Here is a 26,068-nt window from a genome sequence, read left to right on the forward strand (position 1 = left end):
AAGTCTTCAGTAAAGACTTAAAGGTTGAGACTGAGTCTGCGTCTCTCACATGGGTAGGCAGACTATTCCATAAAAATGGAGCTCTATAGGAGAAAGCCCTACCTCCAGCCGTTTGCTTAGAAATTCTAGGGACAATTAGGAGGCCTGCGTCTTGTGACCGTAGCGTACGTATAGGTATGTACGGCAGGACCAAATCGGAAAGATAGTTAGGAGCAAGCCCATGTAATGCTTTGTAGGTTAGCAGTAAAACCTTGAAATCAGCCCTTGCCTTAACAGGAAGCCAGTGTAGGGAGGCTAGCACTGGAGTAATATGATCAAATTTTTTGGTTCTAGTCAGGATTCTAGCAGCCGTATTTAGCACTAACTGAAGTTTGTTTAGTGCTTTATCCGGGTAGCCGGAAAGTAGAGCATTGCAGTAGTCCAGCCTAGAAGTAACAAAAGCATGGATTAATTTTTCTGCGTCATTTTTGGACAGAAAGTTTCTGATTTTTGCAATGTTACGTAGATGAAGAACAATCTGGCCTTAACCTCTTGACGGTCGCCTAGGATAGGGGGCGCTACACCATTTTCAACGGCCTCCTACTCAAACTCAGAGGCTAGGATATGCATGTAATTAATATATGTGGATAGAAAACACCCTAAAGTTCCTCAAACTGTTTGAATGGTGTCTGTGAGTATAACAGAACTCATATGGCAGTCAAAACCCCGAGACCGATCGTAACAGGATGTGGAATTCTGAATTGCGGACTCAACTTCAGCGCTGTGCCTATCACTCACACTGTGAGCTATGGTTCATTGAGCACTTCCTATTGCTTCCACTAGATGTCCCCAGTCTTTACAAAGTGGTTTGGGTCTCCTACTGTGAAAAATGCCTGAAAGAGAGGCTATGGAACGCATTATGACGCCGGCGCCCCTGGCTACCCCCACCTTTCAAAACGTTTTGAAAGACAATGAAATCGTCCCCCTTGAATGTTATAGGATCTGTGGTTGTAAAAGGCCCGAAAGATTTATGTTATACAACGTTTGACATGTTTGAACGAACCTAAATGTAAAAAAAAATCACTTTTGGTAAGAGGTTTCGCACGCACAACGGTACTTTTGTTGCAGCCTTCAGGACGCCCTAACCAGAACAAGCTATTGGGACATAAAGGAATAACTTTTTCGAACGAAAATACATTTCTTGTGGACCTGGGATTCCTGGAAGTGCATTCTGATGAAGATAATCAAAGGTAAGGAAATATTTAAAAAAATATACAAGACTAGATTTGATATGCGATTGTTCCAAGATGGCGCTGACCTGTAACGTTAGCCTATTTTTCAGAGTATTGCGTCCCCTTTCATCGCAAAGTATGATTACCCAGTAAAGTTATTTTTAAATCTGGCATTACAGGTGCTTTCAAGAGATATTCATCTATAAATCTTAGAATGACAATATTACATTTTAAAAATGTTTTCGAATAATAATTTAGTAAATTGTAGCGCTGTTTCACCTGAAGCATTTGAGGAAAAATAGTTAGTCAACGTCACGCGCCGATGTAAAATGTTGTTTTTATATATTAATATGAACTTTATCGAACAAAAGAATGCATGTATTGTGTAACATGATGTCCTAGGTGTGTCATCTGATGAAGATTGTCAAAGGTTAGTGCTGCATTTAGCTGTTTTTTGGTTATTTGTGATGCATGTGGTTGGTCGGAAAATGGCTATGTGAATACTTTTACGATGTACTCCTCTAACATAATCTAATGTTGTGCTTTTGCTGTAAAGCCTTTTTGAAATCGGACAACGTGGGTCGATTCAGGAGAGGTGTATCTCTAAAACGATATAATATAGTCCTATATTTGAAAAAAAAAATGACATTTTGTTATGCAAATGGCGATAGGAATTTTCACTGGATGTCCGTCCCCGACCAGGGGTTAATGGCCATGTACCCTTGTAATCTCCACCGGCACAGCCAGAAGAGGACTAGCCACCCCTCAGAGCCTGGTTCCTCTCTAGGTTTCTTCCTAGGTTCCTGCTTTTCTAGGGAGTTTTTCCTAGCCACCGTGCTTCTAAATCTGCATTGCATGCTATTTGGGGTTTTAGGCTGGGTGTCTAAATAAGCACTTTGTGACATGTGCTGATGTAAAAAGGGCTTTATAAATAAATTGTACTGATTGATTGACGATTGATTGTATGAAATGGAGTAGCATATATCCATCATGTAAAATGAACAATGAGCACTGTCTCCATGGAGTATAGCACTGCAGCCTTAGGCAATGTATATTTGCGTGGTGCATAACATTATCTCATATCACATGCATGGCAAGACATGATTGATGTAATTAGATGCTCTGGAGAGATCCCACCCTCCTTCCCCAACACATGTAGAATGCTTAGAAACCACCAGAAACCTGTGAAATGGATCAACAGATGTTGTTTTATCTCCTCTCAAGGTCTGTTGATTTACAGTATCTCAGAATCAGGAACTGTCATATCCCATGTGATATGTCAAAACAAGTTGATGCATGTATTATCATGGTGCATTGGGTTTGTATTTGTATTTATAATGGATCCCCTTTAGCTGCAGCAGCTACTCTTCATGGGGTCCAGTAAAATGAAGGCAGTTATACAATTGTAAAAACATTACTATACATTCACAACAGATTTCAGGGGCTAGGCTGTCAACAGCACGTACTGTGACACTATGATATGTTTTCTGATTAAGTCAACAATACCTCTAGGCATATCTGACGTCATGTATTTGATATCTTATGTGAAGGTTAATGTCCATATTGACATCAGTTCATTGTGTTCGAGGACGGTTCACTGAGGGGTTTTCAACGGATAAGATTAGATTAGACTAGTTTAACAGTTACAGAGCAGCTACAGTAGCCTATCAGAACAGCTGCAGTATCAGAGGCTCATAGACTTAATTAACGGGCTACACATAATGGCTGACGACAGCCAGGTAAGGTTCATTTTAGCCTACGTTTAACGAGCGTTAGAGTTTTCCTAATTCCATCTTGTTCTAATGGCAGGTCTGCCTTAAGTGCAGAAACTATGGTTGATATTAGAAAATAAGTATGATTGGACGTTTAGGCAAGTAATTCCAATTGTGGAATTGTTGTGGGATGTTAGCATACCATACTGCGCGTGTAACATTAGTGCCATGGAGGATTGTGCAGGTCGGCAGGTTGCTACAGTAGCCTAGTAGCATGTATTTTATAGGGATCAGATCTGGCTGACTTTTTCACCTGAGCTGCTCGTTGGCTGTCCATAATGAGCCCAGCGAGCAGGATGTGTAGCTGGACTCTGCAATAATTAGCTCCCAGAGCAATTACAAATAACTATTCTTGTTTTAAAAGCGTCATTACAACTAGCGACATGACAGTCAGTCACCTCTAAGCAGGACTCAGTAGAAACGCTATGTGTTGGATTTGTCCATGCCTCGCTAAATTAACCTAGCTACCATAACAGCTGTGGAGAATTTATTCTGCAGTTTTAAGGGATCTCTCTGAAGGTTTTAGATGATACAGTGGAACTTCGTCCTCTGGATGAAGAACTATACATCTCGGCTTGGCTTCATTGCATTATTGCTTGGGAAACGTTGACATGCCCTTTTTGTTGACGGATGGATGAAAATAATGTAATTATAGTATCGTTATACATAGGCTAGCAAGAAAATCCGCATGAGATACCCATAGAACTGAGCCCTGCTCCATTTCAGCACCATGCCGCGGTCTCAGGTGCTGCCCAGACTCGAAACATTTCAGCACGATGGCACGTTCCCCTGACGCCTAGAAACGTGTCAGCTCTATGCAGCGGACAGCTCCATAATGCTGAAATAGTTAAAGCCCCCTAGAACGTCATTGATTTTAAATTATTCTAAGTGCAAGTGGTTATAATTTATTGCATGTCCTAGTTTTGCAGCTTTGCAACCTCAGAATTATAGCTAATGGATTGCAGCGAGTTACGTTTTTGTGCATGGTGATGAATGAGGATGCTTGATAAACCATAAATTAAACGCAAAAACGTGCACTTACAAATATTTTCCTTTGGCAGAACTTTGACAAGCTATGATCTGTTTTCTAATGACATTGACAATTCATATAGACATTAGACTTAGGCCTAATTGTGACATCATGTGTGTATGACATCTTTGAGGAATGCCCTTGCTTCAGCCAATCGGAATCGAGTACTCAACAATGCTTTGGCATAATTCAAGGACGTTCATATTCACTTCAGTTGTCTGCCGATGGTTCACTGACGTTTTTTCAAAGGAGATATTAGTATTAACTATAAATAGCCTACAACAATAAGCTACACATCATGTCAGACAACAGCAAGGTATGGTTCATTTAGCCTATTTTGAGTTTAGAGGAGAAATTACTAACAGTATAGTAGGTCACTACCACAGCAATAGGTCTCACTGGTTTGATCCATGGACTGAAATCTGACCACTATTGCCATTTTGTTTAAAATAGGAGCGAATAAGTTGTTTTATGAAGTCACAACCTAAGACTGCTATTGACCTCTCATTTATCCACCAGAGCGTGAAATGGGAGGATTCCCCGGATGATCAAAATAAAGTTGTGGAGAATATGAAGGATGAAACAGAGACACATGAGAACAACAAGAACAGGACTGGAGGCAAGGTAAGAAATATGCTGTCCTTTACACATCCTCTGCCTACTTAGGCACAGATCTAGGATTAGTTTACTATCACTAAATCCTAACCTTAAAGCATTAGGAGGAGACGCTACACTGACATTAGATCTTCTATGAGACCTATAATCTGTTGTCATGTAGGCTAAACGTAAGTCCAGTGGCAGTGCCAAGAAGACTTCCGTGGAGGAGGACAGCAGCATTGGTGCAGGTCCGAGATTACTTCATGTTGGGTGCAGGTTGTGTTCAAATTCATCAGCACTGATCTGAGAAGAGAGGGATCTATATAGGTGAAAGCAATATAGTGGAGGCCCGCAGAGAGATGTGCTTTTACCTGTCCAGTGCAATCAAATCACTAAAGGTGAAGGAAATTAGATATAAAGTTCAGATTCAACTTTAGATTTCTCTTTGCGGATTCCCAGAGTCTTCTCAGACACCCGGGTGTGGTTTCCGGGAAAGGGGATCTATCATTGAGCAGCTGGAGAAGGAGGCTCAGAGGACTCTAATGCCTTCTCTCAAGATTGGGACATGCTGTGCCCCAATCCTCCTCTCCTTCCTGAGGAGTCTAACTGATGAGCAAGTCCCATGTCTTTCTCCAACCTCACATACAACAACTCTGAATTTATAGTCATAGTGCACCTTCTAACCACAAATGCGATTTCAAACACTACACCTAACCCTAACATCACCGTAACCACACCCCTAACTCTTCCTGTAAATCAAGAACAAAATGGCTCATGTACTTGCTAATAGCTTAATTAAATACACTTTTATTTTCCCTAACATGGCTATCTAGTGACTCCACTAACTCAACACCAGTGTGCAGCTAAAATATGTTTCCTTTCTTTTCTTTTCTCTAGCCAATGGAGAGTGATTCAGCATGGCATGAAAAATAACGTAAGTCTCTCCACATAAGGGTCTGGTCAAAAGTAGTGCGCTATATAGGGAATGGTGTCATGGAATTGCTTGATTGACAAAAACATTACTCTGTTTGTTGGCCATAGCTCACATTCGAGCAGCTCTCCATGCTGTGTCTGAAGATTGTTAAGGTCGTGACCCAGACAGCCCTCCGCATTCTCCTACCAGCGCTAGCTCGTATCATGGGTGTGGACCTGAGGAGTGGGGCAGCCTCCCCAGAATCCCAGTGCTCTCTGACAGGGTCTGAGGATTCCTTAGGCAGTCTGGATGAGCGAGAGAAAAGGCTGCTGGTCAGTGAGATGAACTACTGGACTAAGGAGAGGAGGAGGAATGGCAGTGCAGGGTGCCGCCAAAAATCCACTCGCAGAACCTCATCACCATGCTGGTCGCCTAAGAGGTATTGTGGTGGCTAATTTCCGCATAACCAAATGAGGATTTACAAACACACCAGTCCGAGTTAAAACTACATCTTTAATACTTAAGATACTTTTGCAAAAGTTCTTGACCCCACCAATGCATTCTCTCGAATGAATCATTTAATGAGGTGCTTACAGAATGGCTCAGGGATCTTTTATAGCAACGATACAGCCCCTTCAACGTACATTGACAAACCACAGATACTTAGTAACAGTTCACAAAGGTTACGTTTTGTATGACAGATATCCATAAAACACATCAGACAGTAACTGCTATGTCAACCTGGTTCATTATATAACCCAGTATCTGGTCTCCTTAGAACTGTCCCTCCCAGGTACGGTATAGAACGAAAACACCATTTCATCCGATGGCATATATCAATTGTCAACTCTAGATACTCCCATCTCAAGCAAACCCCCTCTTGACCCCACTCCTGGACAGGCTCACTGGAGGGAGTGAGCCTCTAGGCCATATATTATCACAGGATACGTGTGAGATCTAAGAGACCATGGTCCCAGCCACTGCCATAAACCTCCCCACAATAAGGAAAAGGAGGGTGTGACTTGCTCACAGACATTGTGGAGACAAGTCATTGGTTCCCCAGTAATCACACCATCCCTTCACATGGTTTAAGCATAGGTAAAGACACATTCCCATGACGACAAGTCTGACCTCTCTTCTCTCTGGGCCCCAAGTGTCTGAGCCCCAGCTAAGGTAGACGTGCAACTGAAAAGACACCAGAGTCCAATGGACACTTTCTAATGACAAGTACCTCAAATAAGCATATTATCCTGTTGAGGCCACGGGTTAGCAATGAACCCTGAGACGGGATTGCTAGCAAGGCTGGAAATTCAAAACATCAAAAATCTAATAATTTCAATTTCTCAAACAATCAACTATTTTACACCATTTAAAAGATAAACATCTCCTTAATCTAACCACATTGTTCGATTTTCAAAGAGGCTTTACGGCAAAAGCATAAAGTTAGATTATGTTAGGACAGTACATAGCCACAAAAGTACAAACATCCATTTTCAATTCAAGGTCAGGCGTCACCAAAAGCAGAAACCAGCTAAAATTATGCACCAACCTTTGACAATCTCCATCAGATGACACTCCTAGGACATTATGTTATACAAGACATGCATTTTTTGTTCCATCAAGTTCATATTTATATCCATAAACCGCATTTTACAGTAGCGGTGAAATTCTGATTTTTTTCTTCTCTGAAATGCTTCCGGTGAACAACGTTACAATTTTCAAAATTACTATTCGAAAACATTGGTAAATTATAATATTGTCATTCAAATAATTATAGTTTAACATTTCGTAAATGATAGTCTTGCCAGATTTCAAAATAACTTTACTGGGAAATCACAAGTTGCAATAAACCAGGTGCTGTGCTAAGAACAATAAGCTAGCCTAATTAGCTTAGCATCATCTTGTAACCATGTAATATCAATAATACTATTGTCAATAATCCATTACCTTTGATTATCTTCATCCATTGGCAGTTCCAGGAATTCCAGGTCCACAACAAATGTGGTTTCTTTTGACAAAGTTCATAATTGATGTCCAAATAACTCCAAGTTGTTCCATGTTGTTAGCGCTTCGGTGGCTACTAAAAAGTAGCGCGGGGGGGGTGTGTGTGAAGTCAAGGCAAAAAGTTAAAAAAGTTACAAAAATAATCTATTTATGTTTGTTCAAACATGTCAAACGTTGTTTAGCATCAATCTTTAGAGCCATTTTTAACGTGAAACATCAGTAATGTTTCAACCCGACTTCACCTGTGTCTAGAATTTTTTTTTTTTTTAAATGTCTCGTGTCTCATGATTGCGCAGGTGCAGGCCATAATTGAAGTGACGACATCCCACGGACGTCAACTTCAATGCATTCTAATTTGCTCCCTGTTAATCATGGAAGCTTCAAACAACTTTATAAAGATCGCTGACATCTAGTGGAATCCGTAGGAGTTGCGAACTGAATCCTTTCTCACTATGGTATCTAATAAACAATGACACTAAATAGTACAGCCACAAAATTCTCATTTTTTTTAAATCTATTTTTCTCAGGTTTTTGCCTGCAATATGAGTTTTGTTATACTTACAGACACCATTCAAACTGTTTTAGAAAATTCAGAGTGTTTTCTATCCGAATGTGTTAATAATATGCATATCCTAGCTTCTGAGTTGGTGTAGGAGGCAGTTAAAAATGGGCACGTATTTTTTTCAAAATTCTCAATACTGCCACCGTGGCCCGTAGAGGTTATACTAATAAAACATCTTAATTATCTATGTTACCCAACTAATTCTCATTCGTCCACGACAGTATGTTCACAGCAATATTTCAACTTAATAATTGTAAGACCTGACCCATACTTATCATAAATTATTAACTTGGAATTCATACCTTGTAGTTTGAAGTTCTGGTCAGAAATGTTGCCCCTGAGGGGGTGGGTCCAGGTGAAAGTAATTTTTAACTGGGTTAGCCATAAAGTAATCTACGAATAAATAGATCAGGTACATGCCTTTCAGAATTAATCATATTCTGATGTCGTACAAACATCAAAATCTGGCAAAAACTCGTGTCAGTTGGCTTTAGGCTTCTAGAACTACGGTGGTATGAGAAGTAAACCATCATTGCTCTCATTTGATTTTCAAGCTCACTAATGACCCAGATTAGATACCAGCTGGCTGGTCACATTTGCATGGCATAAGTGGTGATTGTGTGTTTATCTTCAAGTTCCCAGACCTCATTGCAGAGTTTGCCAGCAACTAGAGAGGCTCCCCTCATGGAGGAGCCTCTGAAAGCTCTCTTTGGGGTAACGGAAGAGAGCCTCCTGATATCCCTGGTTGAGGGTCACTCCAACCCCACCTCCTCCAGCTCTTCCGAGTTGAGCTATGCTATCGCGGGGGAGGTAGTACACCAGCTTAACTCTGGCCTCTCAGTGGCCATTCAGGCCAGCTCGGGGAGTTGCCCCCCTATGGACAGTCAGGACATAGCAGCAGGCAAGGAGGTCATTCGGGTAGCCTCGGTGCAGATCCTGGCCGAGCTACAGAGCCAAACGTCTGAGCCAGAGTGGGTAGGGTTTATCGAGCCCCTCATGGACCCTGTGACCGATGATGTGCTGAATGCCATTGTCGGCACAATGGACAAAATGGCACAGGACTACAACATCCTATTGGATCTGGCCAAGAAGATGACAATCTTGGGGTCTAAATTTCTGACCAATCTTCAATGTGACCTTGATGTTGAGTGTCCATCTGGGAAAGAAGGGACCACTCACTTTCTCAAAGAGACTGGATCCTCTAGCAGTGTGGTGTCCAGAAAGCTTCAGACCCTCTCTAGCCCCGACTTTCAGTCTAAAGCCCTCAAGGCGGTGAGCACCATCCTTACAAGGAAAGTCAGCAGCTCTTCTGGCGTGGCTCCTTCCTCTAGGCCTTCTAGTGCTGCTCCTAGCCTTACTGAAGCTCCCCTGAATACCAGCTGCACAGCCCTGACATCTGTAAGCTCCACTGCCACAGTGATTGTTAAGGCATTTGTGGGAGGCATGGAGACGATAGCATCATTTGAAGGCAAATGTGAAGCAGTTGATTGGCCAGTTCCTGTAAATGACCACAAAACAGGGTTTTCACAGAAGATAACCTTCTCTCCAGCCCGCACACTCTATGGCCTTATACGAGCAAAGCTGAGGGACCTTTTAACTCTATCCGCTCGAGAAGAAGGTGTGGCTAAGGATGCTTCTCTTCAGGAGTCTTCAGACACCCTGGAAAAGGCAACTGTTTCAACTGTTGAGGTCCAGTTACCCAGCACCAAACTTAGTAGAGTTCCCAGTGAGAGCCAACCAATACCAGCTCTCTGTCTCTCCAATCTGGATAACAGCACTCAAGAAGTTCTTAGCAGTGTTTTTTCCATCTACAAGTCAGAGTTATCAAAAGTGGAGAGTAAATGCTTGGCCGTTGTCAGTTCATCTGATGAGTCCCTAGATGCTTGTTGGCTTGTTGATGGTGTCCTATCAAAGCTTGATGACTATACTATTTCCCAGTCACCCTCACCCAATGAAGACTTGAGTGTGAGTACTCAATGTTCTCAACTGAGCTCAGAAGAGAGTGTCAGAATCACACAGTCCTCTACTAGTCTGATTCAGAGCATTAAGAAGCTCTCTAGCAATGACTTTCAGACTCAGGCAGAAGAGGCAGTGAGTAAAGTGCTGATGAGATCCAGTCATTCCTTTATCACACAGATCAGCCATACTGGTCTTCAGAAAAGTCTGCAGGCTGGCTTATCATCTAGCTCGCCATCAGAGATTGCCTCCATGTCCTCTCAGAATACAGCCCCTGGATTAGTGGAAACCTTTGTCAAAGGAATGGCGACTATTTTCCAGAAAAATGAGTCCACTGACACTGTGCTCCTGGAAAGAAGTGGGAGAGTTTTGCAGTGCTCCCACGGGGGCTCCCAACTGGATGATACTGAATTGAGTGTTAAAATATCAGAAGAGAAGCTTTGGTCAACAGCTAAGACCATCTGTGTCAATATGAAGAACATACTTAAGGATTTCTTCACAGGGCTGAAGCCATCCGGATCCGAAAGGACAGAAAATGCTTCTTCCAAAGAGACCCTTGGGGAAATCCTGGTTGCTATCCAGAGTGAAATCTCAAACTTAGGGCGAATTAAGGATTCCAGGGAGCTCCTTCAGATCAACGATATGGTAGGAACTATGCTGAAGGAGGTTGAGAAAAGTGAGGATGACAGTGAACAAGTCTGCCAAGACATCCCTAGAACCTGTTCATCTTTGTCCACTTCTTTGAAGGGTCGTAGTTCCTTGTCTAGCTCTTCAAAGGGTCCTAGGTCAGAGTGTGAGTTAGAGATCAACCTCCCTGGCACTCCCATCCCTGACGAAGTGCCTTTTGATCTGACCTGCCCCATCGTCAGGAGCTCCTGCATCGACACCAGGGACTCTAAAATGCCAGAGATTTCTACAAGTGACCTAAGGACAAAGATGATGGCACACACAGATGAACCCCTGCATCGTAACAGTCCAATGACTGACAGCAGCCGACCACCGAGTGCTAAAGCCTCTTTTCGATCCTCCACTACTCCATCTTTCACCAGCAAGGGAACCTCTTTGGTACCAAAGGGAGATGGGATTGACATTGAAGAGAAGGAGGTGAGCATCCCCAGCAGCTCTGGCCATCTGAGGGAGCTCTTAATCAGCCCAGACATCAGCAGTGCCACTGCATTCCCACTGCAGTACTTGATGGACTCCAGCAAAGATGATGTCATCTGTTTGGTCACCGTACTGGTGATAAGGTTGCTATCGAAGATCAGACCCTCAGCCCTAGATGGACCCTTCCAACAGGCACCAGACATGACAGAAACATCTCAGCAACTCATCAGACAAGTCCTGTCTGAGTTCTGTGCTGCATCCAGATTCTCCAGGACACAGGAATATTCCCAGAACCTGCACATCCACAGGGTGTTCAGAGGTGTACATAAAAACTTGATGGAGGAGTTTGGCTCTTATAACACCCTGCAAGCAGCTATTTCCTCCCAGGACCCTGCATTTGACAGAGTCCTGGTAAAGTCCTTGACCCAGCAGCTGGTACAGGGACGCAAGGAGGCGTCAAGACCAGCTTCTGCTGCAACAAACCCAGCAGACCAGGCTGAGACAGAGAGGGGGGCTGAGCAGAAAGCAAGAAGGAGCTTCCTTTGCTTTTCAATGACCAAACTCAGGATCAACTTCAAGGTATAGCAGGGAGTTAGCATTTGTTTTTTGTTCCAGTTAGGTGCTGATGTTATTGATGTGGCTATGATAAGACAAATATATGAGATAAATATGTTTTTATTCATCACTAAATTGTTGCCTTGGATTCAGAAGTGTTCCATTTCTTTATATATTCTCTGTACCATTTTCTTTACCTTTCTCCTGTTAGCGTTCCAAGAGAGGAAACAAAAAGGACTGCCATTCAGTCCAGGAACAGACTGAGATTACCTCTACTGATGGACATTGCATAGGTAAGGATGTTTTAGAGCTCTGCTATAGCTTGTAGTTTTGTTTAGGTGTGTGTTAGAAACATAGAGTATGCCTACCAAACTCATTGCACAGTTATTTATCAAAGTTATTATACTGTATTTCTCTCTCTCTCTCTCTCTCTCCCCATCCATTTCTCTTGTGTTTCTAGCTCCACACATTGAGGCTCATGGTGCTGAATCTCCAGTTGGAGAGGTTTCTCCCTCCATATCTCAGCCTATCAAAAAACAATCCTTGATTGTCAGGGTCTTTTCAGCAATGATGAAGCCATTCAGGCGCTTCACCAAGAAGAACCTGTAACCTGTTACGCTGCATGAAGAACTACTTTTGTAACAGCAAGACTTTTGACAAGAGGAATTTCTGCATGTCTACCCTTTCAAAGTATATTTCATCAAATAAATGCAAATTGTTTTACAAGAGTTTCAAGTGTTTTGGATGATTGGTAGCACCGAAGCAGCTTTTCTCAGAGAAATGCACTAGTTCCCCCTTGGTTACACATTTATTGTGCAGTTTTTGAGTTGGCAGGACTTGGGGCGGCAGATAGACTTGTGGTTAGAGTGTTGGGTCAGCAACCGCAGAGGTTGCTAGATCAAATCCCTGAGCTGACAAGGTAAAAATCTGTTGTTCTGCCCCTGAACAAGGCAGTTAACCCACTGTTCCTAGGCTGCCACTGTAAATAAGAATTTGTTCTTAACAACTTGTCTTGTAAAAAAATAAAAATAACCAGAGCTTGTCTCTAATACAATAGTTTCTGCATAGACCGTCAGATAACCAGATGTTCTCTATTAATTTAGTTAGATGACAGTTCCTGATTCTGAGATACTATAAATCAACAGACCTTGAGAGGAGATACAACCACATCTGTTGATCCATTTCACAGGTTTCTGGTGGTTTCTAAGCATTCTACATGTGTTGGTGAAGGAGGGTGGGATCTCTCCAGAGCATCTAATTACATCAATCATGTCTTGCCATGCATGTGATATGAGATAATGTTATGCACCACACAAATATATATTGCCTAAGGCTGCAGTGCTATACTCCATGGAAACAGTGCTCATTGTTCATTTTACATGATGGATATATGCTACTCCATTTCATACAATCAATCATCAATCAATCAGTACAATTTATTTATAAAGTCCTTTTTATATCAGCAGTTGTCACAAAGTGCTTATTTAGACACCCAGCCTAAAACCCCAAATAGCATGCAATGCAGATTTATAAGCACGGTGGCTAGGAAAAACTCCCTAGAAAAGCAGGAACCTAGGAAGAAACCTAGAGAGGAACCAGGCTCTGAGGGGTGGCTATTCCTCTTCTGGCTGTGCCGGTGGAGATTATAAGCGTACATGACCATTAAGGCCAGATTGTTCTTCAAGTACTGTAGTTCAAACGTTCTTCATAGATGACCAGCAGGGTCAAATAATAATGTGGTTATAGAGGGTGAAACAGGTCAGCACCTCAGGAGTAAATGTCAGTTGGCTTTTCATAGCCGAACATTCAGAGGTCGAGAGGTAGAGAGAGAGGTGGGGAGAGAGAGAGAGAGGTGGGAGAGAGAGAGAGGTGGGGGAGAGGGAGAGAGAGCTGAGGGAGAGAGAGAGAGAGAGAGCAAAGATCGAAACTGAAGGTCCATGACAAAGTATCACGTCCGGAGATCACACATGCATCTTCATGTGATACATGATGTTTGGCTGTGATGTGCGAAGTGTTATCTAATGGCTTTGGTGATTGTTCTGTGTGAAGCCGTATTCTGCATTGCATCATGGAATGTGATGTGAAATCCCTGGGCCTATGGCTGTTGAAGCTACTCCACTGCACTGCTGCTGTGAGCAGGAGTGGGAGAGAAGCCATGCTTTTATTAGACTCTTCTTCTGTCACTCATTCTCCTGCCTCTCCATCTCAAAGGCTGCCAAATATTTTGAAGAGTGGTTAAAGAGGTGGCTTTGTGCATACACACTTAGACTCCAACTCTATTTACAGTGAAAAGGATTTGATCCCCTGCTGATTTTGTACGTTTGCCCACTGACAAAGAAATGATCAGTCTATAATTTTAATGGTAGGTTTATTTGAACAGTGAGAGACAGAGCAACAACAACAAAAATCCGGGAAAACGCATGTCAAAAATGTTATAAATTGATTTGCATTTTAATGAGGGAAATAAGTATTTGACCCCTCTGCAAAACATGACTTAGTACTTGGTGGCAAAACCCTTGTTGGCAATCACAGAGGTCAGACCTTTCTTGTAGTTGGCCACCAGGTTTGCACACATCTCAGGAGGGATTTTGTCCCACTCCTCTTTGCAGATCTTCTCCAAGTCATTAAGGTTTCGAGGCTGACGTTTGGCAACTCGAACCTTCAGCTCCTTCCACAGATTTTCTATGGGATTAAGGTCTGGAGACTGGCTAGGCCACTCCAGGACCTTAATGTGCTTCTTCTTGAGCCACTCCTTTGTTGCCTTGGCCGTGTGTTCTGGGTCATTGTCATGTTGGAATACACATCTCCGACCTATTTTCAGGGAAGGAGGTTCTCACCCAAGATTTGGCGGTACGTGGCCCCGTCCATCGTCCCTTTGATGCGGTGAAGTTGTCCTGTCCCCTTAGCAGAAAAACACCCCCAAAGCATAATGTTTCCACCTCCATGTTTGATGGTGGGGATGGTGTTCTTGGGGTCATAGGCAGCATTCCTCCTCCTCCAAACATTGCGAGTTGAGTTGATGCCAAAGAGCTCCATTTTGGTCTCATCTGACCACAACACTTTCACCAAGTTGTCCTCTGAATCATTCAGATGTTCATTGGCAAACTTCAGACGGGCATGTATATGTGCTTTCTTGAGCAGGGGGACCTTGCGGGCGCTGCAGGATTTCAGTCCTTCACGGCGTAGTGTGTTACCAATTGTTTTCTTGGTGACTATGGTCCCAGCTGCCTTGAGATCATTGACAAGATCCTCCCGTGTAGTTCTGGGCTGATTCCTCACCGTTCTCATGATCATTGCAACTCCACGAGGTGAGATCTTGCATGGAGCCCCAGGCCGAGGGAGATTGACAGTTCTTTTGTGTTTCTTCCATTTGCGAATAATCGCACCAACTGTTGTCACATTCTCACCAAGCTGCTTGACGATGGTCTTGTAGCCCATTCCAGCCTTGTGTAGGTCTACAATCTTGTCCCTGACATCCTTGGAGAGCTCTTTGGTCTTGGCCATGGTGGAGAGTTTGGAATCTGATTGATTGATTGCTTCTGTGGACAGGTGTCTTTTATACAGGTAACAAGGTGAGATTAAGAGCACTCCCTTTAAGAGTGTGCTCCTAATCTCAGCTCGTTACCTTTATAAAAGACACCTGGTAGCCAGAAATCTTTCTGACTGAGAGGGGGTCAAATACTTATTTCCCTATTTAAAGTGCAAATCAATTTATAACATTTTTGACATGCATTTTTCTGGATATTTTTGTTGTTATTCTGTCTCTCACTGTTCAAAAATTAAAATTATAGACTGATCATTTCTTTGTCAGTGGGCAAACGTACAAAATCAGCAGGGGATCAAATACTTTTTCCCCTCACTGTTTAGGTTTGTCTTATTCCAGAATACACCCATAATTGTGATCCACACAGTAGGGTTCTATGTTTTCCACTCTGTGATTAAAAGTAGTTCTCAGAATAGAGCATTTTTGAATTGCTAATTATGTTTGTTATTATGTAATATAAGGGGCATGCATCAAGATCTAAAGCATGGCAGATTGAGCTGCTGTGGAGTGTTGTGCTACTTGGGCCTCTAGTTCCTATGCAGGCTACAACATGTTACCAGAAGAATACGTTCAGGAAATGTAGTATTCTTATATTTTATAGAGTACATTTACAGTGCAAAGCCAGTGGCATGTCGTCAGTAAAGATTGAAAAAGGTAAGGGGCCTAAACAGCTACCCTGGGAAATTCCTGATTCTACCTTGATTATGTTTGAGAGGCTTCCATTAAAGAACACCCTCTGTTTTCTGTTAGACAAGTAACTGTTTATCCACATTATAGCATGAGTGGCTTTGTTTGACCGCTCTACCATAAAGGCCTGATGGGTGGAGTGCTGTAGAGATGGTTGTCCTTCTGGAAGGTTCTCACACCTCCACAGAGGAAGTCCGGAGCTCAGAGTGACCATCAGGTTCTTGGTCACCTCTCAGACCAAAGCCCTTCTCCCCCAATTGCTCAGTTTGGCCTGGCGGCCAGCTCTAGGAAGAGTCTTGGTGGTTCCAAACTTCTTCCGTTTAAGAATGATGGAGGCCACTGTGTTCTTGGGGACCTTCAATATTGCAGAAATGTTTTGGTACCCTTCACCAGATCTGTGCCTTGACACAATCATGTCTCTGAGCTCTACGGACAAATCCTTCGACTTCATGGCTTTGTTTTTGCTCTGACATACACTCTCAACTGCTGGAGCTTATATATTCAACATACAGAAAACATCTCAGAGGGTTGATCTAGCTGCAGATAGCTAATTCTCCTCTATGTGTTTTCCCCTTGCTGCTAATAAGCTCTTATCAATCTAAGTAAATTAATAGAGAACATCTGGTTATCTGACGGTCTATGCAGCAACTATTGTATTAGAGACAAGCTCTGGTTATTTGATTTATTTTACAAGACAAGTTGTTAAGAACAAATTCTTATTTACAGTGGCAGCCTAGGAACAGTGGGTTAACTGCCTTGTTCAGTGGCAGAACAACAGATTTTTACCTTGTCAGCTCAGGGATTTGATCTAGCAACCTCTCGGTTGCAGCTCTAACCACAAGGCTATCTGCCGCCCCAAGTCCTGCCAACTCAAAAACTGCACAATAAATGTGTAACCAAGGGGGAACTAGTGCATTTCTCTGAGAAAAGCTGCTTCGGTGCTACCAATCATCCAAAACACTTGAAACTCTTGTAAAATAATTTGCATTTATTTGATCAAATAGACTTTGAAAGGGTAGACATGCAGAAATTCCTCTTGTCAAAACACTTGCTGTTACAAAAGTAGTTCTTCATGCAGCGTAACTGGTTACAGGTTCTTCTTGGTGAAGCGCCTGAATGGCTTCATCATTGCTGAAAAGACCCTGACAATCAAGGATTGTTTTTTGATAGGCTGAGATATGGAGGGAGAAACCTCTCCAGCTGGAGATTCAGCACCATGAGCCTCAATGTGTGGAGCTAGAAACACAAGAGAAATGGATGGGGAGAGAGAGAGAGAGAGAGAGAGAGAGAGAGAGAGAGAGAGAGAGAAATACAGTATAATAACTTTGATAAATAACAGTGCAATGAGTTTGGTAGGCATACTCTATGTTTCTAACACACACCTAAACAAAACTACAAGCTATAGCAGAGCTCTAAAACATCCTTACCTATGCAATGTCCATCAGTAGAGGTAATCTCAGTCTGTTCCTGGACTGAATGGCAGTCCTTTTTGTTTCCTCTCTTGGAACGCTAACAGGAGAAAGGTAAAGAAAATGGTACAGAGAATATATAAAGAAATGGAACACTTATGAATCCAAGGCAACAATTTAGTGATGAATAAAAACATATTTATCTCATATATTTGTCTTATCATAGCCACATCAATAACATCAGCACCTAACTGGAACAAAAAACAAATGCTAACTCCCTGCTATACCTTGAAGTTGATCCTGAGTTTGGTCATTGAAAAGCAAAGGAAGCTCCTTCTTGCTTTCTGCTCAGCCCCCCTCTCTGTCTCAGCCTGGTCTGCTGGGTTTGTTGCAGCAGAAGCTGGTCTTGACGCCTCCTTGCGTCCCCGTACCAGCTGCTGGGTCAAGGACTTTACCAGGACTCTGTCAAATGCAGGGTCCTGGGAGGAAATAGCTGCTTGCAGGGTGTTATAAGAGCCAAACTCCTCCATCAAGTTTTTATGTACACCTCTGAACACCCTGTGGATGTGCAGGTTCTGGGAATATTCCTGTGTCCTGGAGAATCTGGATGCAGCACAGAACTCAGACAGGACTTGTCTGATGAGTTGCTGAGATGTTTCTGTCATGTCTGGTGCCTGTTGGAAGGGTCCATCTAGGGCTGAGGGTCTGATCTTCGATAGCAACCTTATCACCAGTACGGTGACCAAACAGATGACATCATCTTTGCTGGAGTCCATCAAGTACTGCAGTGGGAATGCAGTGGCACTGCTGATGTCTGGGCTGATTAAGAGCTCCCTCAGATGGCCAGAGCTGCTGGGGATGCTCACCTCCTTCTCTTCAATGTCAATCCCATCTCCCTTTGGTACCAAAGAGGTTCCCTTGCTGGTGAAAGATGGAGTAGTGGAGGATCGAAAAGAGGCTTTAGCACTCGGTGGTCGGCTGCTGTCAGTCATTGGACTGTTACGATGCAGGGGTTCATCTGTGTGTGCCATCATCTTTGTCCTTAGGTCACTTGTAGAAATCTCTGGCATTTTAGAGTCCCTGGTGTCGATGCAGGAGCTCCTGACGATGGGGCAGGTCAGATCAAAAGGCACTTCGTCAGGGATGGGAGTGCCAGGGAGGTTGATCTCTAACTCACACTCTGACCTAGGACCCTTTGAAGAGCTAGACAAGGAACTACGACCCTTCAAAGAAGTGGACAAAGATGAACAGGTTCTAGGGATGTCTTGGCAGACTTGTTCACTGTCATCCTCACTTTTCTCAACCTCCTTCAGCATAGTTCCTACCATATCGTTGATCTGAAGGAGCTCCCTGGAATCCTTAATTCGCCCTAAGTTTGAGATTTCACTCTGGATAGCAACCAGGATTTCCCCAAGGGTCTCTTTGGAAGAAGCATTTTCTGTCCTTTCGGATCCGGATGGCTTCAGCCCTGTGAAGAAATCCTTAAGTATGTTCTTCATATTGACGCAGATGGTCTTAGCTGTTGACCAAAGCTTCTCTTCTGATATTTTAACACTCAATTCAGTATCATCCAGTTGGGAGCCCCCGTGGGAGCACTGCAAAACTCTCCCACTTCTTTCCAGGAGCACAGTGTCAGTGGACTCATTTTTCTGGAAAATAGTCGCCATTCCTTTGACAAAGGTTTCCACTAATCCAGGGGCTGTATTCTGGGAGGACATGGAGGCAATCTCTGATGGCGAGCTAGATGATAAGCCAGCCTGCAGACTTTTCTGAAGACCAGTATGGCTGATCTGTGTGATAAAGGAATGACTGGATCTCATCAGCACTTTACTCACTGCCTCTTCTGCCTGAGTCTGAAAGTCATTGCTAGAGAGCTTCTTAATGCTCTGAATCAGACTAGTAGAGGACTGTGTGATTCTGACACTCTTCTGAGCTCAGTTGAGAACATTGAGTACTCACACTCAAGTCTTCATTGGGTGAGGGTGACTGGGAAATAGCATAGTCACCATCAACAAGCCAACAAGTATCTAGGGACTCATCAGATGAACTGACAACGGCCAAGCATTTACTCTCCACTTTTGATAACTCTGACTTGTAGATGGAAAAAACACTGCTAAGAACTTCTTGAGTGCTGTTATCCAGATTGGAGAGACAGAGAGCTGGTATTGGTTGGCTCTCACTGGGAACTCTACTAAGTTTGGTGCTGGGTAACTGGACCTCAACAGTTGAAACAGTTGCCTTTTCCAGGGTGTCTGAAGACTCCTGAAGAGAAGCATCCTTAGCCACACCTTCTTCTCGAGCGGATAGAGTTAAAAGGTCCCTCAGCTTTGCTCGTATAAGGCCATAGAGTGTGCGGGCTGGAGAGAAGGTTATCTTCTGTGAAAACCCTGTTTTGTGGTCATTTACAGGAACTGGCCAATCAACTGCTTCACATTTGCCTTCAAATGATGCTATCGTCTCCATGCCTCTCACAAATGCCTTAACAATCACTGTGGCAGTGGAGCTTACAGATGTCAGGGCTGTGCAGCTGGTATTCAGGGGAGCTTCAGTAAGGCTAGGAGCAGCACTAGAAGGCCTAGAGGAAGGAGCCACGCCAGAAGAGCTGCTGACTTTCCTTGTAAGGATGGTGCTCACCGCCTTGAGGGCTTTAGACTGAAAGTCGGGGCTAGAGAGGGTCTGAAGCTTTCTGGACACCACACTGCTAGAGGATCCAGTCTCTTTGAGAAAGTGAGTGGTCCCTTCTTTCCCAGATGGACACTCAACATCAAGGTCACATTGAAGATTGGTCAGAAATTTAGACCCCAAGATTGTCATCTTCTTGGCCAGATCCAATAGGATGTTGTAGTCCTGTGCCATTTTGTCCATTGTGCCGACAATGGCATTCAGCACATCATCGGTCACAGGGTCCATGAGGGGCTCGATAAACCCTACCCACTCTGGCTCAGACGTTTGGCTCTGTAGCTCGGCCAGGATCTGCACCGAGGCTACCCGAATGACCTCCTTGCCTGCTGCTATGTCCTGACTGTCCATAGGGGGGCAACTCCCCGAGCTGGCCTGAATGGCCACTGAGAGGCCAGAGTTAAGCTGGTGTACTACCTCCCCCGCGATAGCATAGCTCAACTCGGAAGAGCTGGAGGAGGTGGGGTTGGAGTGACCCTCAACCAGGGATATCAGGAGGCTCTCTTCCGTTACCCCAAAGAGAGCTTTCAGAGGCTCCTCCATGAGGGGAGCCTCTCTAGTTGCTGGCAAACTCTGCAATGAGGTCTGGGAACTTGAAGATAAACACACAATCACCACTTATGCCATGCAAATGTGACCAGCCAGCTGGTATCTAATCTGGGTCATTAGTGAGCTTGAAAATCAAATGAGAGCAATGATGGTTTACTTCTCATACCACCGTAGTTCTAGAAGCCTAAAGCCAACTGACACGAGTTTTTGCCAGATTTTGATGTTTGTACGACATCAGAATATGATTAATTTTGAAAGGCATCTACCTGATCTATTTATTCATAGATTACTTTATGGCTAACCCAGTTAAAAATTACTTTCACCTGGACCCACCCCCTCAGGGGCAACATTTCTGACCAGAACTTCAAACTACAAGGTATGAATTCCAAGTTAATAATTTATGATAAGTATGGGTCAGGTCTTGCAATTATTAAGTTGAAATATTGCTGTGAACATACTGTCGTGGACGAATGAGAATTAGTTGGGTAACATAGATAATTAAGATGTTTTATTAGTATAATATGCTTATTTGAGGTACTTGTCATTAGAAAGTGTCCATTGGACTCTGGTGTCTTTTCAGTTGCACGTCTACCTTAGCTGGGGCTCAGACACTTGGGGCCCAGAGAGAAGAGAGGTCAGACTTGTCGTCATGGGAATGTGTCTTTACCTATGCTTAAACCATGTGAAGGGATGGTGTGATTACTGGGGAACCAATGACTTGTCTCCACAATGTCGGTGAGCAAGTCACACCCTCCTTTTCCTTATTGTGGGGAGGTTTATGGCAGTGGCTGGGACCATGGTCTCTTAGATCTCACACTTATCCTGTGATAATATATGGCCTATAGGCTCACTCCCTCCAGTGAGCCTGTCCAGGAGTGGGGTCAAGAGGGGGTTTGCTTGAGATGGGAGTATCTAGAGTTGACAATTGATATATGCCATCGGATGAAATGGTATTTTCGTTCTATACCGTACCTGGGAGGGACAGTTCTAAGGAGACCAGATACTGGGCTATATAATGAACCAGGTTGACATAGCAGTTACTGTCTGATGTGTTTTATGGATATCTGTCATACAAAACGTGACCTTTGTGAACTGTTACTAAGTATCTGTGGTTTGTCAATGTACGTTGAAGGGGCTGTATCGTTGCTATAAAAGATCCCTGAGCCATTCTGTAAGCACCTCATTAAATGATTCATTCGAGAGAATGCATTGGTGGGGTCAAGAACTTTTGCAAAAGTATCTTAAGTATTAAAGATGTAGTTTTAACTCGGACTGGTGTGTTTGTAAATCCTCATTTGGTTATGCGGAAATTAGCCACCACAATACCTCTTAGGCGACCAGCATGGTGATGAGGTTCTGCGAGTGGATTTTTGGCGGCACCCTGCACTGCCATTCCTCCTCCTCTCCTTAGTCCAGTAGTTCATCTCACTGATCAGCAGCCTTTTCTCTCGCTCATCCAGACTGCCTAAGGAATCCTCAGACCCTGTCAGAGAGCACTGGGATTCTGGGGAGGCTGCCCCACTCCTCAGGTCCACACCCATGATACGAGCTAGCGCTGGTAGGAGAATGCGGAGGGCTGTCTGGGTCACGACCTTAACAATCTTCAGACACAGCATGGAGAGCTGCTCGAATGTGAGCTATGGCCAACAAACAGAGTAATGTTTTTGTCAATCAAGCAATTCCATGACACCATTCCCTATATAGCGCACTACTTTTGACCAGAACCTTATGTGGAGAGACTTACGTTATTTTTCATGCCATGCTGAATCACTCTCCATTGGCTAGAGAAAAGAAAAGAAAGGAAACATATTTTAGCTGCACACTGGTGTTGAGTTAGTGGAGTCACTAGATAGCCATGTTAGGGAAAATAAAAGTGTATTTAATTAAGCTATTAGCAAGTACATGAGCCATTTTGTTCTTGATTTACAGGAAGAGTTAGGGGTGTGGTTACGGTGATGTTAGGGTTAGGTGTAGTGTTTGAAATCGCATTTGTGGTTAGAAGGTGCACTATGACTATAAATTCAGAGTTGTTGTATGTGAGGTTGGAGAAAGACATGGGACTTGCTCATCAGTTAGACTCCTCAGGAAGGAGAGGAGGATTGGGGCACAGCATGTCCCAATCTTGAGAGAAGGCATTAGAGTCCTCTGAGCCTCCTTCTCCAGCTGCTCAATGATAGATCCCCTTTCCCGGAAACCACACCCGGGTGTCTGAGAAGACTCTGGGAATCCGCAAAGAGAAATCTAAAGTTGAATCTGAACTTTATATCTAATTTCCTTCACCTTTAGTGATTTGATTGCACTGGACAGGTAAAAGCACATCTCTCTGCGGGCCTCCACTATATTGCTTTCACCTATATAGATCCCTCTCTTCTCAGATCAGTGCTGATGAATTTGAACACAACCTGCACCCAACATGAAGTAATCTCAGACCTGCACCAATGCTGCTGTCCTCCTCCACGGAAGTCTTCTTGGCACTGCCACTGGACTTACGTTTAGCCTACATGACAACAGATTATAGGTCTCATAGCAGATCTAAGGTCAGTGTAGCGTCTCCTCCTAATGCTTTAAGGTTAGGATTTAGTGATAGTAAACTAATCCTAGATCTGTGCCTAAGTAGGCAGAGGATGTGTAAAGGACAGCATATTTCTTACCTTGCCTCCAGTCCTGTTCTTGTTGTTCTCATGTGTCTCTGTTTCATCCTTCATATTCTCCACAACTTTATTTTGATCATCCGGGGAATCCTCCCATTTCACGCTCTGGTGGATAAATGAGAGGTCAATAGCAGTCTTAGGTTGTGACTTCATAAAACAACTTATTCGCTCCTATTTTAAACAAAATGGCAATAGTGGTCAGATTTCAGTCCATGGATCAAACCAGTGAGACCTATTGCTGTGGTAGTGACCTACTATACTGTTAGTAATTTCTCCTCTAAACTCAAAATAGGCTAAATGAACCATACCTTGCTGTTGTCTGACATGATGTGTAGCTTATTGTTGTAGGCTATTTATAGTTAATACTAATATCTCCTTTGAAAAAACGTCAGTGAACCATCGGCAGACAACTGAAGTGAATATGAACGTCCTTGAATTATGCCAAAGCATTGTTGAGTACTCGATTCCGATTGGCTGAAGCAAGGGCATTCCTCAAAGATGTCATACACACATGATGTCACAATTAGGCCTAAGTCTAATGTCTATATGAATTGTCAATGTCATTAGAAAACAGATCATAGCTTGTCAAAGTTCTGCCAAAGGAAAATATTTGTAAGTGCACGTTTTTGCGTTTAATTTATGGTTTATCAAGCATCCTCATTCATCACCATGCACAAAAACGTAACTCGCTGCAATCCATTAGCTATAATTCTGAGGTTGCAAAGCTGCAAAACTAGGACATGCAATAAATTATAACCACTTGCACTTAGAATAATTTAAAATCAATGACGTTCTAGGGGGCTTTAACTATTTCAGCATTATGGAGCTGTCCGCTGCATAGAGCTGACACGTTTCTAGGCGTCAGGGGAACGTGCCATCGTGCTGAAATGTTTCGAGTCTGGGCAGCACCTGAGACCGCGGCATGGTGCTGAAATGGAGCAGGGCTCAGTTCTATGGGTATCTCATGCGGATTTTCTTGCTAGCCTATGTATAACGATACTATAATTACATTATTTTCATCCATCCGTCAACAAAAAGGGCATGTCAACGTTTCCCAAGCAATAATGCAATGAAGCCAAGCCGAGATGTATAGTTCTTCATCCAGAGGACGAAGTTCCACTGTATCATCTAAAACCTTCAGAGAGATCCCTTAAAACTGCAGAATAAATTCTCCACAGCTGTTATGGTAGCTAGGTTAATTTAGCGAGGCATGGACAAATCCAACACATAGCGTTTCTACTGAGTCCTGCTTAGAGGTGATGACTGTCATGTTGCTAGTTGTAATGACGCTTTTAAAACAAGAATAGTTATTTGTAATTGCTCTGGGAGCTAATTATTGCAGAGTCCAGCTACACATCCTGCTCGCTGGGCTCATTATGGACAGCCAACGAGCAGCTCAGGTGAAAAAGTCAGCCAGATCTGATCCCTATAAAATACATGCTACTAGGCTACTGTAGCAACCTGCCGACCTGCACAATCCTCCACGGCAATAATGTTACACGCGCAGTATGGTATGCTAACATCCCACAACAATTCCACAATTGGAATTACTTGCCTAAAAGTCCAATCATACTTATTTTCTAATATCAACCATAGTTTCTGCACTTAAGGCAGACTTGCCATTAGAACAAGATGGAATTAGGAAAACTCTAACGCTCGTTAAACGTAGGCTAAAATGAACCTTACCTGGCTGTCGTCAGCCATTATGTGTAGCCCGTTAATTAAGTCTATGCGCCTCTGATACTGCAGCTGTTCTGATAGGCTACTGTAGCTGCTCTGTAACTGTTAAACTAGTCTAATCTAATCTTATCCGTTGAAAACCCGTCAGTGAACCGTCCTCAAACACAATGAACTGATGTCAATATGGACATTAACCTTCACATAAGATATCAAATACATGACGTCAGATATGCCTAGAGGTATTGTTGACTTAATCAGAATACATATCATAGTGTCACAGTACGTGCTGTTGACAGCCTAGCCCCTGAAATCTGTTGTGAATGTATAGTAATGTTTTTACAATTGTATAACTGCCTTCATTTTACTGGACCCCATGAAGAGTAGCTGCTGCAGCTAAAGGGGATCCATTATAAATACAAATACAAACCCAATGCACCATGATAATACATGCATCAACTTGTTTTGACATATCACATGGGATATGACAGTTCCTGATTCTGAGATACTGTAAATCAACAGACCTTGAGAGGAGATAAAACAACATCTGTTGATCCATTTGACAGGTTTCTGGTGGTTTCTAAGCATTCTACATGTGTTGGGGAAGGAGGGTGGGATCTCTCCAGAGCATCTAATTACATCAATCATGTCTTGCCATGCATGTGATATGAGATAATGTTATGCACCACGCAAATATACATTGCCTAAGGCTGCAGTGCTATACTCCATGGAGACAGTGCTCATTGTTCATTTTACATGATGGATATATGCTACTCCATTTCATACAATCAATCGTCAATCAATCAGTACAATTTATTTATAAAGCCCTTTTTACATCAGCACATGTCACAAAGTGTTTATTTAGACACCCAGCCTAAAACCCCAAATAGCATGCAATGCAGATTTAGAAGCACGGTGGCTAGGAAAAACTCCCTAGAAAAGCAGGAACCTAGGAAGAAACCTAGAGAGGAACCAGGCTCTGAGGGGTGGCTAGTCCTCTTCTGGCTGTGCCGGTGGAGATTACAAGGGTACATGGCCATTAACCCCTGGTCGGGGACGGACATCCAGCGAAAAATCCTATCGCCATTTGCATAACAAAATGTCTTTTTTTTTTTTTTCAAATATAGGACTATATTATATCGTTTTAGAGATACACCTCTCCTGAATC

The 26,068-nt window shown here is 43.1% G+C and overlaps 2 protein-coding genes and 1 long non-coding RNA gene across 8 annotated transcripts; 1 reads left to right on the forward strand and 2 right to left on the reverse strand.

Annotated features, from left to right (window-relative positions):
- Window positions 1-2,824: 2,824 nt before the first annotated feature.
- Window positions 2,825-12,427, forward strand: LOC115173135 (uncharacterized). Its single transcript, XM_029731070.1, has 9 exons — window positions 2,825-2,950; window positions 4,533-4,637; window positions 4,792-4,858; window positions 5,070-5,223; window positions 5,508-5,544; window positions 5,652-5,962; window positions 8,725-11,728; window positions 11,916-11,997; window positions 12,165-12,427. The coding sequence occupies exons 1-9, from the start codon at window positions 2,933-2,935 to the stop codon at window positions 12,311-12,313; spliced, it is 3,927 nt and encodes a 1,308-aa protein (XP_029586930.1). The 5' UTR covers window positions 2,825-2,932; the 3' UTR covers window positions 12,314-12,427.
- Window positions 12,428-16,903: 4,476 nt separating this feature from the next.
- LOC115173359 (uncharacterized) lies at window positions 16,904-17,764 on the reverse strand. Its single transcript, XR_003871592.1, has 3 exons — window positions 17,632-17,764; window positions 17,363-17,444; window positions 16,904-17,171 (listed from the first exon to the last, which is right to left on the reverse strand). It is a non-coding gene; the product is annotated as an uncharacterized LOC115173359 (long non-coding RNA).
- Window positions 17,765-19,225: 1,461 nt separating this feature from the next.
- Window positions 19,226-25,253, reverse strand: LOC115173355 (uncharacterized). 6 transcript variants are annotated; one of them, XM_029731361.1, is made up of 7 exons: window positions 24,910-25,253; window positions 23,224-23,328; window positions 23,003-23,069; window positions 22,638-22,791; window positions 22,317-22,353; window positions 21,899-22,209; window positions 19,226-20,615 (listed from the first exon to the last, which is right to left on the reverse strand). In XM_029731361.1, exons 1-7 carry the CDS (start codon window positions 24,925-24,927, stop codon window positions 19,241-19,243), a joined length of 2,067 nt encoding a protein of 688 aa, XP_029587221.1. In that variant the 5' UTR covers window positions 24,928-25,253; the 3' UTR covers window positions 19,226-19,240. The 6 variants fall into 6 exon arrangements, with proteins under 6 accessions (XP_029587221.1, XP_029587222.1, XP_029587220.1 ...); XM_029731362.1 differs by lacking the exon at window positions 24,910-25,253 and adding an exon at window positions 23,532-24,083; XM_029731360.1 differs by lacking the exon at window positions 24,910-25,253 and having other exon boundaries at window positions 23,009-23,069; window positions 23,224-24,083.
- Between the last annotated feature and the right edge of the window lie 815 nt (window positions 25,254-26,068).

This window comes from Salmo trutta, chromosome 34 (assembly GCF_901001165.1).
Source record: "Salmo trutta chromosome 34, fSalTru1.1, whole genome shotgun sequence".
Taxonomy (NCBI): domain Eukaryota; kingdom Metazoa; phylum Chordata; class Actinopteri; order Salmoniformes; family Salmonidae; genus Salmo; species Salmo trutta.